The sequence below is a fragment of the Charadrius vociferus genome, unplaced genomic scaffold (genome assembly GCF_000708025.1).
Source record: "Charadrius vociferus isolate BGI_N301 unplaced genomic scaffold, ASM70802v2 scaffold225, whole genome shotgun sequence".
In the NCBI taxonomy this organism is placed as follows: Eukaryota; Metazoa; Chordata; class Aves; order Charadriiformes; family Charadriidae; genus Charadrius; species Charadrius vociferus.
In genome coordinates, this window is record NW_009648638.1 from 615,004 (window position 1) to 630,948 (window position 15,945).

Consider the following 15,945-nt stretch of genomic DNA (forward strand, 5'->3'; position numbering starts at 1 on the left):
CTATTTAATTTAATATTGCTCCCTTCTGCACCTTCTTGGAAGCTGCCTTTCCTCTTCCAGCCCACCTCTCCCCCCTGACACAGAAATTACACCGCCTCCGGCACAGTGCTCGGCGCAGGCAGCATTGGGAGGGCCGGGAGTGTGATTCAGAGCTGAATCAGCTGCTGGTTGTCAGCAGTTTGAACCCAGAGGGCCTGATTTTCAGCCTCCCATTGTTCAGGCTGAATTTTGTGCTGGCAAGGAATTGTCTTGTGTGTGCAGGCAGAGCCTCACGCAGGTAATTTGGAGCAGGTATCCCAGTGGGAAGGGGATGGCTAGCCACGGGGCTGGTGAGCTGGGAACCAGAGGCATGAGCAGAGCAGGGTGGCAGCGTGGAGAAGAGGATGTACTGTGCCCTGATGGAAGGCAGATGTTTCTGCCCATACCTGAGCACATTCTCTTCTGTCCCTCTAGGAGAGCCTGGTCATTGACAGACCCCGGGTGCGGAAGCAAACTAAACATTACAACTCCTTTGAAGAGGATGAGCTGATGGAGTTCTCTGAGCTGGACAGTGACTCAGATGAGCGACCCACGCGCTCACGGCGCTTCAATGAGAAGACACGGCGGTACCTGCGGGCTGAATGCTTCCGTGTGGAGAAGAACCTGCTCATATTTGGGTGAGTCTCACTGCCTCACAGAGAGCACGGTCACAGCCTCCAGATGCCACAGTGCGCAGATGGGCCACCAGCTGCCCCAACCGTGTTCTGTCTGTCCTGCCTGCAGTATTCCCTCCTTCCAGGAGTGACCTCATTGGTGGGACCTGGGCTCTAAGTGAACATTTGGGATGGAAGGAGAGTTAGGGGGGGCAAAGCGTGAGTGCACTTGGCTCTTCCAGAGTCTGCTTCTGCCTCTGCCCTGTTCAGTCCTGGGCAAACTTCTTCTCTGTGTTCCTGTAATGTGGGGGCAGAACACCTCTATCCAGGGGAGCTGGCAGGGCCATGTCCCTGAGTGAGCTCCAGGAGAGAGGTGCCGGTGAGGTCTCTAGTTGCACAGGAGCGTTTACTCTGACTATGTTTTGCTGTTCCAGCTGGGGACGCTGGAAAGATATCCTGACCCATGGGCGGTTCAAGTGGCACCTGAATGAGAAGGACATGGAGATGATTTGTCGGGCTTTGCTGGTCTATTGCGTCAAACACTACAAGGGGGATGAGAAGATTAAGAGTTTTATCTGGGATCTCATCACGCCGACGAAGGATGGCCAGAACCAGGCTCTGCAAAATCACTCAGGTATTGCGTGTTCTCTCTGCCATTGCATCTGTACCCACCGCCTCTGTGCTAGCCTACAGAACAGAGGCTGCAGAAGTCACAGTGGAGCTGATTGAAACAGCAAGCAGTTGTGCTTGAGCACTGCAACTCTCTCTGCACAGAGAGAGTGGCTGCCGTGGGACTGACCTCCACACTGACCCTCAGAGCCAGCAGCAGGGCCTGGCTGGATGGGGGTGGCTGTTTCCTGGCTCCCAGTGCCATGGCTGGTGCAGAGAGCCTTGTGGTGGGAGCAGAGATACCACCCTACTCTCAAGTGGGCACTACTAAGTTTTCTCTGGCCTGTGAATACTGTCAGGGTTCCCCCGCGCGGGGAGACACTGGGCAGTGAGCTCGTGGGGCGCTGGTGACCATATGAACACATTGGGTGTGATACATGTGGGGGTGCTTATTTCAGTCAGAGCATAGATGTGCCTGGCTGTTCCTCAGGGCATCGCAGGATGCGGTGTGGATCATTGTGCAGGGACCCTACCTGTGCCTCTTGGCAGTCCTGACCCTAATGTCAACTGCTGAGACCACCACATGTGGCACTCGCGGCTGTGCCGGGGAAGCTGGCAGTGCAGTCTGTGCAGCCATCTCACCCCAGGTCACCAGCTTGTCACCATCATGGTTCTTGTCCCAGACATACTGGTCTGCAGTCCCTGCCCTCATGGGTAGAAATGCAACATTGGTTTGTCCTGAGACCTCTGCAATGCAGAATCCTACCCAGGTGATGCTGCCTTTTCTCACTCCATCTAGCAGGACCATTTATCTCAGGTTTCGCTGTGCCCTCCCTGTTCAGAGGACTCATACACTTATTTTCCAGTGTGTGTGAGGTCCACATGTCACACCACATGTCCAATTTGTAATTGTATCTGCATTCCGTTGGGTGGAGGTCTCCAGTATATCCTCAACTTCAGACAAGGCCCACCCAGAGTGTTCCCCGGCGCTGCTGTCCCGCTCTCTGGCTCTGCCTGGGCAGTGGGGCACTACAGATTTGCCCCTGTGCCTGCAGTGCAGCTTCTACTCGCAGTAGGTGTCCCCAGGGGCTGGAGCAGCACAGCAAATAGAGCCCACCATGCAAACAGCACTGTGCAGCCGCAGTGGCTTTTGTCTTTAATGATACAAAGACAGAGCTGGTGCTGGCTCCTTGGATCAGCTGGAGGGTTGTGGCCTGGGACACGTGGTCACTGCCTGTTCTGTGTCGGAGGACTCTGCGCTGACCTAGCAGCACAATGCCCGCATCCTGCGGCTTTCAGGACAAGTGAGTTGGGCTGGGAGGGACGGCTGGTGGAGGCCACAGCGCTCCCTCCGGGTCGTCAGAGCCCCACGGCTGTGTGCTGCTTGTTGCGCACTTGTGATCTGTGGCACGAGGTGAGTATCGAGGAGGCTGGGACTCTCCAGTCCGCTTTTGGCATCAGGGAGCCTGACTGAAACCTGGGGCTCCTCTTTCAAGGTGGTGGAGCACCAGAGAGGCTGTTGCTGAGCCCCTAGAGTGAGCTGGGTGTTACTTGGTGCTTAAAACCCAACATCACCATTTCCTTCTGTGTGGAAATGTCCAAGTGGCTTTACAGCGTGAGGTCCAAGCATATGGCCTTCAGTGGCTTGCTTAAGTTACTCCAGTCACCTCCTACAATGTCAGTGTTGCTTCCTGCCCTTGCCAAACAGCCCTGCCCAGAGCGGCACTGGGACTGGTCTTGAGAGCCCTGTGGGGAGCAGAGCAAGAGTAAGAAACTAATTGACTGATATGAGTGGGCTTGATTTAGAGAATGCCAAGTAATGAACAAGCCACAGTTTCATGGGAGGCTCATAAATGCTTTAGTGCAAGAGCAGCACTAGAATTGGATATTTAGCAGAGGGAAGCAACCAGAAGCTTCTCCATCAGCTCGTCAGAATGGCTTTTCTCACCTGTGAAACCTCCATGTGGTCTTGGCCAGAGAGACAATGAAACCATCTAGCCCAACCTCAGGAGCTGGAGGAGAGCAGAACCCTCCAGTGCAGAGTAGCCATGCGGCGGGCACTGCTGTGGCTCATCGTGAAGCATGAGGTACCACTCGTGTTTGCAGAGAGCTGACCCGGCGAGACATGCTCCGGGTCTCCCTGATGTGCAGAAAGCAGCAGCAACCTCCAGCCTTGCTAGTGCACCCTGGGGCTGTTCCTTCTCAATCCTGTATCCATGTGGCTACAAGGGATGAGCACAGCACGCGGGCAGCCAGGTTCAGAGCTCTGCTCTGATCCAGCCCCATCCTGCCTTCCAACCTGGAAGAGGCCAAGCTGCTGAGGAAGCAGCATTTGCCCAGAGTTCGTCAGGTGGATTCGGTGCTGGGGACAGGAGCCCTGGTGCCCACTGCAGGCCTCCAGCAGCCACCTGTGCTGGAGCTGCAAAGTTTATGAAGGTGTTGAGGACACGGCGGTACTCTTTCTTCTTCCCTGGTGTTGCAAGACTGGACAGATGGGATGAGATGGGACTGCTGAAACACTTCTTTCCCCTTCACATACGTAGGCAGGAGAGGACATCTGCAGGACCCTGTCGCAGAAGACTCCAAACAGTAGTGACCCCACCAGGAGTTGTTTCCATGTTCTGCTGTGAACTCACATCTTATTTCAAGTTTGAAAATGTGTTTACTTTTTAGCTCCAGCCACTGGATCTCATTTTATCTTTGTCAGCCAGGTGGGACTGTGTTCCTTTTCTCTTCGGTATCTTTGCCAAGTGTAAATGCCCCCCCTGCAGTGATCCAGTTCCCACGCAGCTCTTCTCCTGATGCACGGAATAGGAAACAACCCTTACAGATCAGATCGTCAGGATTGTCTTCTGGTCTTTGATCATTTGGGAGCCTCTTGTTTGAACTCTTCTCCCAAATCACTGTGTTGTCCCCATAGGATGAACTTCAGAGCTGGCTGTAGTGTCTAGGTAAGGGTCTAAGAGCTGTGCCCATCACCAAAGTCCCTTCCATGCTTCTGTGTGATATTTTTATACATCAAGGGGTCATGTTATCCTTTGGGCTCGGCATTGCATGGAGAACTCGCAGCAATTCAGTTTTTGTGGTGATCCCCAAGTTTTTCTTGGAGACAGAGCCCCCCATGCTCTGCGTTTACCCCGTGCACTTCTACCATCCTGGCTCACCAACCTGCAGCCAGGAGCTTTGCTCGGCCTCCTCCAGCTCCCCAGCTCTGCCGCCCTGCCTGGGCACTGCAGTGCCAGAGACGCCTCGAAGCGGTGCCCAGCCTGGCCCACGGTGCCCGCGGTGCTCACTGGGTGCCACTTGCTGTTACAGGCTTGTCAGCACCAGTGCCCAGAGGCAGGAAGGGGAAGAAGACGAAGAACCAGATGCTGCTTCCCGAGATAAAGAACGCGGACTGGCTCGCCACCTGCAACCCTGAGGTCGTCCTGCATGATGACAGCTACAAGAAGCACCTCAAACAGCATTGCAACAAGTGAGTGTGGGAGCCCACGCCAGCTCGTGGAGACTGTGGGTTGAGGGCCTTTAGCGTGGGGAGGGTGGGAGGCAGCCGCGAAGGGCTCCCAGCCCACGCAGGATCACCGTGCTCTGGCTGCTGGACCATTCTTGGATGGCAGCCATGTCCTGAGCAGCAAACCTCTGGCCGCAGGGCCCCAGCAGACCGCAGGGCTGGGCACTGTGGCGTGACACCGCATGGCTGGTGCCCATCCTGCTTTGAGAAAGTGGGTCCTCCCACGTGGGGAAACATGGTGTTGAGCAGGTTTCTCTGGCCCTGCTGACCTTCAGAGCATCCTACTGCACATGCTTTGGCGAGGGCCGTTGGGCCAGGCCCTAGGTTGGCGTCTGAGCACCTGCGTGCTAGTGTGCGTTCCTCTCTGCTGCCCCGGGACAGGGTTCTGCTGCGGGTGCGAATGCTCTACTACCTGAAGGCTGAAGTGCTGGGGGAGGCCGCGGACAAAGCCTTCGAGGGGACCCCTGCCAGGTAGGGACCTTACTGTGAACCCCTGCGATGCTTCTCGGGGAGGTGGTGGCTGTGCACTGCCACAGCCACCCACCCCAGCCACATCTGGGCTCACCGTGGCTCCGGGCAAGTCAGACCCTGTGGTCAAATCCCCAGATCTTGCTCAGGCAAAACTTCATCCTTAGATGGCAGCTCGCCCTGAGCAGAGACTGCGGCCGTGGCAGCCCTGTTGAGGTAGCTCTGAGGCTGCAGTGCCAGCCTCGCGGGTGATGAGGACGCTCGGGGACACCTTACAGCCTGCGGGAAAATGTCTCCACGTGCTGCCTGACAAACTGTCCTTCAATCCAAAGTGGGGGCTCACAGAGAGTGTGCGCGGTTCCCAGGGCTGGCATGCCCCACTGCTGTGGCCTGCAGTCCCTTGCCAGCACTGAGGACAAGGGTCTGGCAGGCTCTGGTAATGCCACGGAGCCTGCAGCCTGCCAGCTGCTGTGCTGCCTTCCCCAGCACAGCTCCATCAGCACGAGTCTCTGCAGAGGGCACGTTGCAGCCCACCCTGCTGGACATGCTGTTCTTTTGGGGCTGATAGGTTTGCAGTGTTTTCCCCCAAGAAATGCTCTTCAGATCGGATAGGATCTCCAGTCCTCTGGTGTTGCTTGGGTGGGAGGGGAGAGGGGCTGTGCAGCCTCCCCAGCTCTGGAGAAAGAGGGTGGGGAAGGCAGTGGGTTGCGGTGGAGCCAAGGCTCCAGCTCTCTGACCCCAGGGTGACGTGCGTATCTCCCATGGCAGGCCCCAGGCCAGCCTTGCATTCATTACCTGTCCCCAAGCTAACAAGTGATGGCTGCTGTCTCCCCCTGCCCCTGCCCAGCAGTGGCCAATGCGCTCCACTGTCTAGTGAGGCCGGGAGAGGGGCATTCATACCTTGTCTGCCACAGGGAGCTGGACGTGCTGCTGCCAGACATTGACTACGTGGAGATCCCAGTGGACTGGTGGAACGCCGAAGCTGATAAATCCCTGCTCATCGGCGTCTTCAAGCATGGTGTGTACCCAGCTTGTCTGGTGGGTGCCAGTACATGAGAGGAACCCAAGTGGAGCACCTGGCCAGAGCTCCAGTACCTGGAGGGGACATCATGTCAGTGTGAGGGGGCAGACCTGTGGCCATTCACCATGGCCACACAGGGCCAAGACAGCTCTCCCTGGGCACCATCAGCTGTGGCACTGCCAGCTTGTTCAAGTGGTGGGGCAGGCGCACTGCAGTGCCCAGTCTCATGGCAGACTCCTCTGGCTTGCCAGGAGCAGCGTGCAGTTGCCACGTGAGGGTGAGAAGGAAGGCACAGGGCCTCTCCTGACACCCGCAGCCTTGTCATGAAGTCCTCCTGCAGGTTCCAGGAGCCACGGGGCTGTTTGCACCCAGCTGCAACCTGCTGCGGGTGCTGGGCACAGCTCTGCGAGCACTGCACTGCCTACCGGGTAGGGTTGCCTGGTGGGGTGGAAAGGCTGACCTTTCTTTTTGCCTGCTGCCCAGGAGCTGCAGAGAAATTAGCAGCTCTTGGGAAAGCGTTCTGAATTTCTGGGGGTGAGAATTGCTCTCACAGCAGCACAGACAGAGAGTGAGAGCCGGCTGGGGACTTGTGTCCCACGGAGCAGGAGGTTTGCCTGAACCAGGCTCAGGCTTGGCTTTGTGCCATCTTTCTCCTTTTTGATGGCAGGTTATGAGAGGTACAATGCCATGCGGGCAGACCCGGCGCTGTGCTTTCTGGAGAAGGTGGGCATGCCGGACGAGAAGCTGCTCTCTGCGGAACAGGGCGTCAGTGATGGGGGCCAGGATGCTGCCGAAAGGTGGGCAGGGGATGGAGCCAAGCCCTTGGGGGATGTCTGGCTCATTCCTGGGGGCCGGGTTGGCAGTGGGGCAGTGCTGTGGGGTGAGCTGTGTGCAGGGAGGAGGAGGGAAGCAGACTGTGTGTCTGAGCACAGCAGGCAGGGGGGAAGGCAGGTGGGAGCTGGCTTCCCAGTATGAGGCGGAGGGATGGCAAGAGCACCAACTCTCCGCTCCCTCCTGCCAACGACTGGCATAGCCAAGAGGGCTGTGCTGCTACTACCAGGGACTAATTCACTCTTTTACCCAGGGGCAGTGTGGAAAAGGAAGAGAGCAGTGGGGAAAAGCTAGAGGGGCTGCAGAAGCAGGAGGTGAGTGGGATTCATGGTGATCAATGCATGTCTGCTGCTGCCAGGCCTGCTCTCGTGCCCTGCGCTGCAGGCTTGGCTCCGTCAGCTCTGCTGCGGGGCACCGGGGAACCAGCACTGGCGGTGACCCTGCTCTGTGCCACCTTTGCCGTGCTGTGCACAGGCTCTGCCCCACACTCTCTGCATTGTCTTTGCTTGCTGGAGCACAGCTTCTGCTGTTGCCTCTGTGTTTCCTGTGGACCTGGGCATTCACCTTGTGGGGAGCTGGGGGCGACTGAGGGCTGGGGATGGCCAGGGGTGCTGGCTCTCATACTCTGCTTCTTCAGCCACCTGGGGCCCTGGCAAAGGAGCCGAGGTGTCCCAAAAGAAATGGCCCTGGGAGAGAGGAAGAGCAGTGAACGAGGCGGCATGGGAGGGTGCAGGGTTCGTTTGAGCAGCGGAGGCTGTCACACTGCTACTGGCAGTGGCATTACAGCTTGTGTCACTGCGGTGGACCTCCCCTCCAGGCCCAAAATGGACAGCACTGCCCCTCTGAGCTTTCACCTCCCCTGGCTGTGCTGCTCTGATCCTGTGCAACTGCAGCCCGAGGGCACAGGACATGCAGCCCTGCCCATCCTGCCACTCCGTACCCTTCCAGGGCCGGCTGGGCTGCAGGTACGGGGGGTTCTGTGCAAGGCTGGAGAGCTTTCTCTGATGGTTTCCTTCTTGCAGGACATCATGGCTGCTGGGGTGGGCGAAGCCAGTGAGAAGCGGGATGAACCAGCGGCAGGTGAGGCCGTATCTCCCACAACGCGGCGCGTGGCTTCCCAGGGGCTGGCACGGCACAGCCAGAGCCGGAGCGCTGAGGCAGGCGTGGCCGAGTTGGGGGGGACACACTGCTGCGCTGGTGGGACATGCTGCTCTGTAGGTAGCTTAAGCTGGGCACGCTCCTGTTGGGGACCCTCCTGTGCAGAGTCATGTGTGACCCAGGGATGGGCCCCGTGGCAGGGAAGCCAGGGTCCCAAAAAAGGGTGTTTCTAGCCAGAGCCACCCAGGGGTGACTAGAAGCCGTTGGCCTGACCTTGTCCATGCAGTTGCCTGCATGAGATGATTGCGCAGGGTCTTTGCAGTGGGCAGTGCTGGCAGATGCTGTGGGCTGGCTGGCCCCACTGCTGAGGGGGGAGTTGCAGTCCTCTCCCACGCATGGCCTGGCCCGGAGCCGTCATTCCTACCCTGATCTCTGCCTCTGAGCTCTCTCTGAAGGAAGCTCAGACATGGTGAGGCTGTGAGCCAGCAGCTTTAGGGTGCAGAGGCCCAAGGAAGGTCTCCACACACCCCCACTCATTACTGTGATTCCTGGTGTCCCCCATGGGAGGAGGAAGGCAGGAGGGAGCTCTCAGAGCTGGCTGGAGGGACATGGGAACCTGTGGCTTTGACTGTGCGTTAAATACTAATGTCCTTGCTGATGTTTGAAGCCCAGGATGGCTCCGACTCAGACAGATCCTGCTGGCCTGTCTCATCTGCCCTCACAGCCAGACTGCGGAGGCTCGTCACTGTCTACCAGCGCTGCAACCGCAAAGAGCTGCCTCCCCGTGCCGAGATGCTGGTGCCTGGTAACCATGGATACTGGCTGCAGGATGAGATGTTCAGGAGAGCCTCTGAGATGGACTCAGTGAACAAAGAAATGCAGAAAAGGTAACACAGCAGAGGGTCCTTTCCAAAGCTGATTTAAGCCAGTTGAAATCCTTGCCCCCCTGGATTTATGCAGGTGAACATCACGATGGCTGTCGTGCAGCCAGCTGTCCACGTGATGGAGGCACGTGGGTCCTTGCTGGGCAGGGAATGCTGCTTCCAGCCGTGAGGGAGCCCTGTGGCCCTGGTAGCCAGCCCTGTCAGGAAGCAGCCTCCACTGTAGTTTGTGGGTAGCAGCTGGTGACATGGTGAAAGAAAGTGAGCGGACAGCTCTTCAGGGTGAAATCCAGCGTCTGCTGGGCCAGGGATCACTCCAAGCCCCAGCAGAGTGGGTGCTGCTGAGCCGTGTTGCGAGCTTGGGACACACTGTGTCTGAGGGGTGACGAATGAGTGCTGTCACAGCCCATGTGCATCGTGCGTAGCCTTTCTGACCATCGTGGCTCTCATGCCACTGCATTAGCTTTCCTGCCCGTGGCCTCAGGAGCCTGGTGGCATATCTTGGTGGTGGTGTGCTCCCATTTCATCCCAGTAAGGATGGTGGGACCATCTTGGTACCATGAGTGGCTCTCTGCAGAAACCAGGGAGGGTGTGTGGCAGGGTGATGTTGCCCCCGTTGCTGCCAGTCCCCTTGGACTTCCTGAGCTGCAGGGACTCTCTGTGGTAAACAGTCCTCAATGGCTTTGTCTCCTGTGATGCTGTCCCCGTTGCAGAAACCCACATAACTGTTTGGTATCTGTGCTGCCCTGTGCTCTCTGTTCACGGCCTCTGTGTATGGAAGCTGCTCCAGCCCACTGATCTTCCCTCTCTGCTTCCTCTGGACCTCTTCCAGTTGTACCATCCCCTCTTCAAGGTGGGGATGTCAGTGGTTGTGCTGTGGACACCACAGCAGCCTGGTATTTCCTGCTCTTCAATTCTGTGGGCTTTTTATTTTTTGAGTCTCCTTACAGGAATATCCCACCACCCTTTAATTTGAGGCCTTTCAACAAACTCCCTGTTGGGCTCCTTGATTTGGATCATTGATTTTTTTATTAAGTTTCTTCTTGTTATTCTCCTTTTTGGAATGAAATATCCCTGCAGACGGCTCATGGCCCCCGGCAGCAGGGGTGGAAATGCTGGTGTAGGTGTATTTTGGCCAGCCGGGGAATGCTGCGGGTGCTATCACCCTGTCTGCTCGCCCTTGATTTGTCTGAGCTGCTGGTGGGTGCTGGCTCAGAGCTGCAATTCAGAGGAGCTGAGAATTAACTTTAAGCTTTCCTTAGCCCACAGCACTCACCTTTCTCTGCCATGACCCGCTCCTGTGTTTGCCCTGCAGTTTGCGCCCAGATCTGTTCTCTGTGCTCTGTTTCTCTGCGCTCTGTTTGCCTGAGGCTGTATTTGCCCAGGATGCTCTTCACCATCTCTGTCCTGGATCATTCCTTTGAGTGATCCCCACGAGGTGAAACCTCAGAGGGTCTAAGCCAGAGTGGAAGTTGTGCTCTAACGGTGCTGTAACTGAAACTCCCCATTACCATGGCTGCTTTCCTCCAGTGGGGAGGCGTGACACCCACCCCGGCACCCAGGAGTCCACAGGAGTCAGAAGGGTGGATGGTGTTTGTTACTGGGACCCTTACGGCAACAAACCCTGCTCCCAGGGTCCCTCTGGAAGAGGCTGGATGCAAACTGTGGCTGCAGGACCTTCCTTTCTAATTCCTGTTACAGAGTTGGCCTTTCCGTGGAGATGATGAGACAACTTGATGTGGAGGAAGCAAGTAGGTGAGATAAGTCTGTGCCTCCACAGAAGCTGCTGGAGACTGCACCCCATCCGCAGCACAGCCAGGAGCTGCACTTAGTGGTTTTTCAAACAGCCAAGAATGTTTTTTCAACAGTGTGCCCAGAGCCAGAGGGCCTGTGGCCTTCCCTCCTCCTCCCTGTGTGCTGTAAGGCAGAGGATCTCAGGTTGTGGTGATCTCGCCAGTGTGCTCCTCTTGGCAGCTCCCCCAAAACTGGTGGGCAGTAACTGAATAGTCCTTTCTGAGCCTCTTTGCCTGGTGCCTTGCCCATACTGGGACCAGAACATGTCTGACTGGTGTTCATATCTCCTCTATGCCCCACAGGTGGACCAGGAGGGAGCAGGCAGATTTCTACCGCACTGTCTCCTCCTTTGGGGTTATCTATGACCAGGAGAAAAAGATCTTTGACTGGGCCCAGTTCCGAGCCATCTCTCGACTGGAGAAGAAGACAGATGAGAGCCTGGAGAAGTACTTCTACAGCTTTGTGGCCATGTGCAAGAATGTCTGTGGTCTCCCACTGTGGAAAGAGGATGGTGAGTGGAAATTGCGTGGCCTGTGGGAGGGTAATGGTAGATCCATGTAGCCTTAGGTCAGAAATGGTCCCACTGCTCTTACAGAGCAGGAGGGCAAGGAAGGAGTCTCAGGGACAGTTGGAGGCAGTGCTGTGGGCTTGCAGGAGGCATGTGCATTTCTGGCTCCCTTGTCACCAACATGTACTGCCTCCCCAGCACAACAGGAAGGCAGCCTATGGGCTCCAGCCTCTGCTCTCGCAGGTCTCACAGAGCTCTCCCATGAAATCAAAACCAATTTTTTCCAAGGCAGAAACCTCTGTGTTGCTGTCTGATGTGAGGGAGGAGAAGTAGAGAAGCAGCAAATCACATCTTCTCCACGCTGGAGCTGGGGTTTTTTTGAGTGATCTGTATTGCTGGTTTCTGTCTAAGCATCTCTCTGCTGGCACTGGACAGAGTCCACACAGTGCCCGTGCTGTGGCATAGCTGACTAGAGAGCTCTGCTGCAGGGTCAAGGGAGTCTGAACCCTCCACAGGAGGCTTGGGAAGCCTGACCAACACACAGGGCATCTGCTTTCTCAGCGTGCCCTGCAGAGCCCCAGTTCATTGGCACCATGCAGGACACGGCACATGAAAAGTTGCTTGGGGGCTATTGAAGCATAAAGCGATTTTCTTCTAACAGCAGCAGAAAGGATTTTGTCTCAGACCTGTCAGAAGGTCCAGTCTCAGGCGCAGTTCCTTGGATGTGTGTGTTAATACCTTAGGTAGGTTTTTCTCATCAAAAGAGCTGCATGAGTCGAGGGATGCCCTTCCCTGAGAACCTGCTGAAGGGCTACCAGGGGCTCAGATGCCAGGGAGCTGCTCCGCTGGCAAGTCCAGGCAGCTCCAGCACTGCCGGCACTGATGGAGCAGAGCTCAGGCAAGACTCTGAAATCCTCTGCAGCCGAGTGCCGCTCTTGTCCCAGCTGCTAAAGTTGAGGGAGTTTACTCCCATGTGTCCGTTTGGTGTCAAATGAATGGAAGGTGGTGAGACTGGGAAAAGAAGCCTCAATGGTGGCTACAAGCACTCCCCCCACCTCACCTGCAGTCTGAGTGAGAGTTAAAACTCACCTGGCTCATCACTGCCTCTGAGTAGCTCTCATCAATCTGTGTAATGGGGCCTGGCTTTTCTATCCCTGCTGTAGGTCCCCCAGACCCTGACATCTACGTGGAGCCCATCACGGAGGAACGTGCTGCCAGAACCCTGTACCGTATAGAGCTTCTGCGAAAGGTGCGCGAGCAGGTGCTCAAGTGTCCGCAGCTCCATGAGCGGCTCAAGCTGTGCCGGCCGAGCCTCTACCTGCCGGTGTGGTGGGAGTGTGGCAAACATGATCGGGACCTGCTGATCGGCACCGCCAAGCATGGCCTGAATCGCACTGACTACTACATCATGAATGACCCTCAGCTGTCTTTTTTAGATGCATACAGGAACTATGCCCAGCATAAAAGAACGGGGTTCCCAGGCCCAGAAACCCTGTGCTGCCTTTACCAGACTAACTCCAAACTCTACAGTTCCCCTCTGTACAGCCAGGTGGACCGAACTTGCGAATCCCTGGAGAATGAAGCTGAGAGTCAGATCAAGCTAGAAACCGTAGACAACACTATGTCCCAGGCTGGGGGAAGTCCGCCGGATGCAAGCTGTGAAACGTTCATGTCTAAAGTCCGGGACATCATTTCCGGTAACTATGATGAGAGCTCTCTGCCTGATTCACTGGTGTGCATGATGTACGATGAGAAGGCCTGTAACAGCGAGCAAAGCTCCCTTGCCCGAGACAGCCCAAGTTGCACAGACGTTGGAAGCAGCGTTGCTAAACTCTCTGAGGGCAAGCTAGAGGGGGATGAGGATCCGTCCAGCTGCGATGCAGATGCTCTGAGAGAGACTCCCTTCCTAGAGGGTTTGCAGGTGCGCTGTGACCAAATGGACAGTCAGAACGAGGAAGCTGAGCCTTCACCTTCTACCCCTGAAAGCGACCCTTCGCGGAGCATCCCAGCAGAGCTCTGCCAAGCCTTGCAGCAGAAGGGAGACCTCACCAGCCCTGCGCCAGTGCTGCCTGAGCACAGTGCCATGGAAGGGGTCATAAGCGTGGGGCTCTACAGTCCCAGTCTTCATAGCTATGAAATAAAGGTTCCTCATGAGCAGAGATTCATCAGTCTGCTGCAGGAGAAAGGAATGGAGGCAAAGTCAGGGCCAAGTCAGAGCCACAGCGAGGAAGATGAGGAGGAAGAAGAGGATGATGATAACTCTGAGGCAGCAGCAGATGTTGTGGAAGGCTTGAGTGGTCCCAGGACCAGGGAGAGTTGTCACCCCGAGGCTAATGAACTGGGGGGCGAGGAGCAGAGCTCTGGCCTCCCCACACCTGAGGACACTTGCCCAGAAGATGTGACCAGCGAGAGAGAGCCCCTGGGGCTGGGGACACCCGAAGGGCTGGGGGAGCCTGGGCCAGAGGGCAGGGAGGACCACGGCCTGGATGAGGAGAGCACCCTGCAGCACTCACCGGGCCAGGCTCAGAGCCAGGCTTTCATCCTGCCTGCACCTCTACTGGGGGCCTCAGGGGCAGAGCCCCCCTGTGCAGGGGGGGAGGCCTGGGGCCGAGGGGCTGAGGGGCCAGCGGGCTGCAGAGAGACCCTGCACCCCCATCCCCAGGGGGTGAAGCAAGAAGAGTGTGAGAACAGAGATGAGGGGGAGAAAGCCAGCAGCAGCCAGAGTCAAGGTACGGTCCTGAGAGCTCCCTCTGGTTGACTGTCACCTCCGGCCGGGGTGGGAGGGACCCGCTGTCCTCCATGCAGAGCCAAAGCCTTGGGGCTGCCGAGCCCTCGGAGCGGCCTCCCCTCTGCAGGAGTTGGGGTCCCTCTAGCTGGTGTGATTGGGGAACAAAGGGTTGGTGGCTGCGTTTGCCAGCAGGGCTGGCCAGAGCCCCCCGCCCTGACCCCCAGCAGCCCTTCTGCCACGAGCATCCCATGGAATGCAGGACACCATTCCCTTCCTGGCACAGGGCACTGCCTGGCGAGCAGCTTCTTCTGGAAAGGCATGTGCCTTCTCACTTCTCCAGGGTGTGGGGATGGTCAGGGATGGGGGCCACTGCAATACAAGCCCCCCAGAGTCAGCCCAGGGGAGTGCTGGCCCTTCCTGAGCAGTGTGGGCCACCTGTTATGACCCAGGGCTGCTGCAATCCTTGGTGGCTGGTTGTGGAGTGGGACTGGGGTGGAAAGGTGTGAGGAGTTGCGTTCACCTCAAGAGGGTGAAAGAGGCAGGGCGGTGATGGGCTCTGTTCTCTGTCTCTTTCTCAGATGGTCCAGAGAAGTACTTGGAGGAAGAGAGCAAGAGTTCTGCTTCTGTCCTGCCCGGGGAGATCGATGACCTTCAGGATGCCCGGGCACCGACCATAGCCCAGCTGCTGCAGGAGAAGACGCTTTACTCCTTCTCTGAGTGGCCTAAGGTTAGTTTAAAACTAACGCTGTTTGTATTGCAAGTGTTACTGCACAGTCTTGACCACACAGCCCCAGCTCTGCCTCCTAGTCCTCCGCACACGGCTCCCCACGGATGCTTTAACTGGGGTGCTCTTCCCAAGCACCTATGCCGTGGACACGCCTGCCCCAAAGCAGCTCCCCACTGAGCTGAGGTCACCAGGGCTGGGTTTGTCTTTAATCCTGAGATGACATACACGTGTCAATCATTCAAGTCCCAGCCTGGCACCATCCAATTCTGTTTGCAGGACCGTGTGATCATCAACCGCATTGACAACATCTGCCATGCCATCCTGAAGGGCAAGTGGCCATCCTCTAGCCAGCAATTTGAGACACAAAGCCTGCTGACAGCTCCAGTGGTAGCCAGCAATGCCGGCAGCAGGAACAGCTTTGCCGAGTCAGAAGCCCCTGATCCCAGCTTCAATAACGGGGTGTTAATCTCACAGGTACAAAAGGTGAGGAGGGCCCTCGGGCAGGGACAGGGCTGGGATTCTGTGGTGAAGCATTGCCCAGAAGTGCTCAGGGGTTTCCCAAGCAGGGCCTGGGTTTTCATTGCCTCATGGTGCCTCTTGTGGTGTCTAACACATGGCTTAAGCCACTTGGTGCCCTCGCATGAGGGCTTCTGGTGAGGTCCCTGTGCTCTCAGCACCCCGCCAGCCCTGCTCCCCTCCTGGGAATGCGGCTGTTCTGCGGCAGCTCCACAGCTCCTGCGGATGTAGAGGTGCTTCCAGCATTGGAGCACCCGGCGTGGTCAAGGGGAAAAGGGGATACTGCCCTGGTGACCCAAAGGAAAGGGTGCAGGAGAGAGCACTGCCCCACCAGTCACCAGCTCGCTCTCATGTCCTCTTGCTGTTGGACACAGCACAGAGACAGAAACTGCTGGCTGGGGACCCCAGCCCGGCTGCCCAGCAGCTGGCAGAGCACCCAGGGTTATAGCACCTTGGGAGATCAAAGTGTGTGGGGGGGTGCTCCTGCACCATCCCCAGACAGGGAATGAGAGGTGTGATGCGCCTGGGGAAAGGACATCCTTCAGGGCTCCTGCGGAGAGGCAGAAGAGCCTGACCACTAGCTCAGTGTTGGTTTGAAGAGCTGTGGTCCCTGGGCAGTGG

At 57.1% G+C, this 15,945-nt stretch overlaps 1 protein-coding gene across 1 annotated transcript in view; it reads left to right on the top strand.

The window, feature by feature from the left end:
- The window catches only part of CHD6 (chromodomain helicase DNA binding protein 6), a 49,342-nt gene that overhangs the window by 25,460 nt on the left and 7,937 nt on the right, over window positions 1-15,945 (top strand). The window contains exons 20-32 of the mRNA XM_009886338.1: window positions 454-656; window positions 1,067-1,266; window positions 4,557-4,716; window positions 5,134-5,223; window positions 6,135-6,238; window positions 6,909-7,038; window positions 7,326-7,386; window positions 8,095-8,152; window positions 8,838-9,057; window positions 11,148-11,356; window positions 12,517-14,082; window positions 14,660-14,808; window positions 15,085-15,291. Coding sequence (XP_009884640.1) covers window positions 454-656; window positions 1,067-1,266; window positions 4,557-4,716; window positions 5,134-5,223; window positions 6,135-6,238; window positions 6,909-7,038; window positions 7,326-7,386; window positions 8,095-8,152; window positions 8,838-9,057; window positions 11,148-11,356; window positions 12,517-14,082; window positions 14,660-14,808; window positions 15,085-15,291 — 3,357 coding nt within the window. The remainder of the gene's footprint in view (window positions 1-453; window positions 657-1,066; window positions 1,267-4,556; window positions 4,717-5,133; window positions 5,224-6,134; window positions 6,239-6,908; window positions 7,039-7,325; window positions 7,387-8,094; window positions 8,153-8,837; window positions 9,058-11,147; window positions 11,357-12,516; window positions 14,083-14,659; window positions 14,809-15,084; window positions 15,292-15,945) is intronic.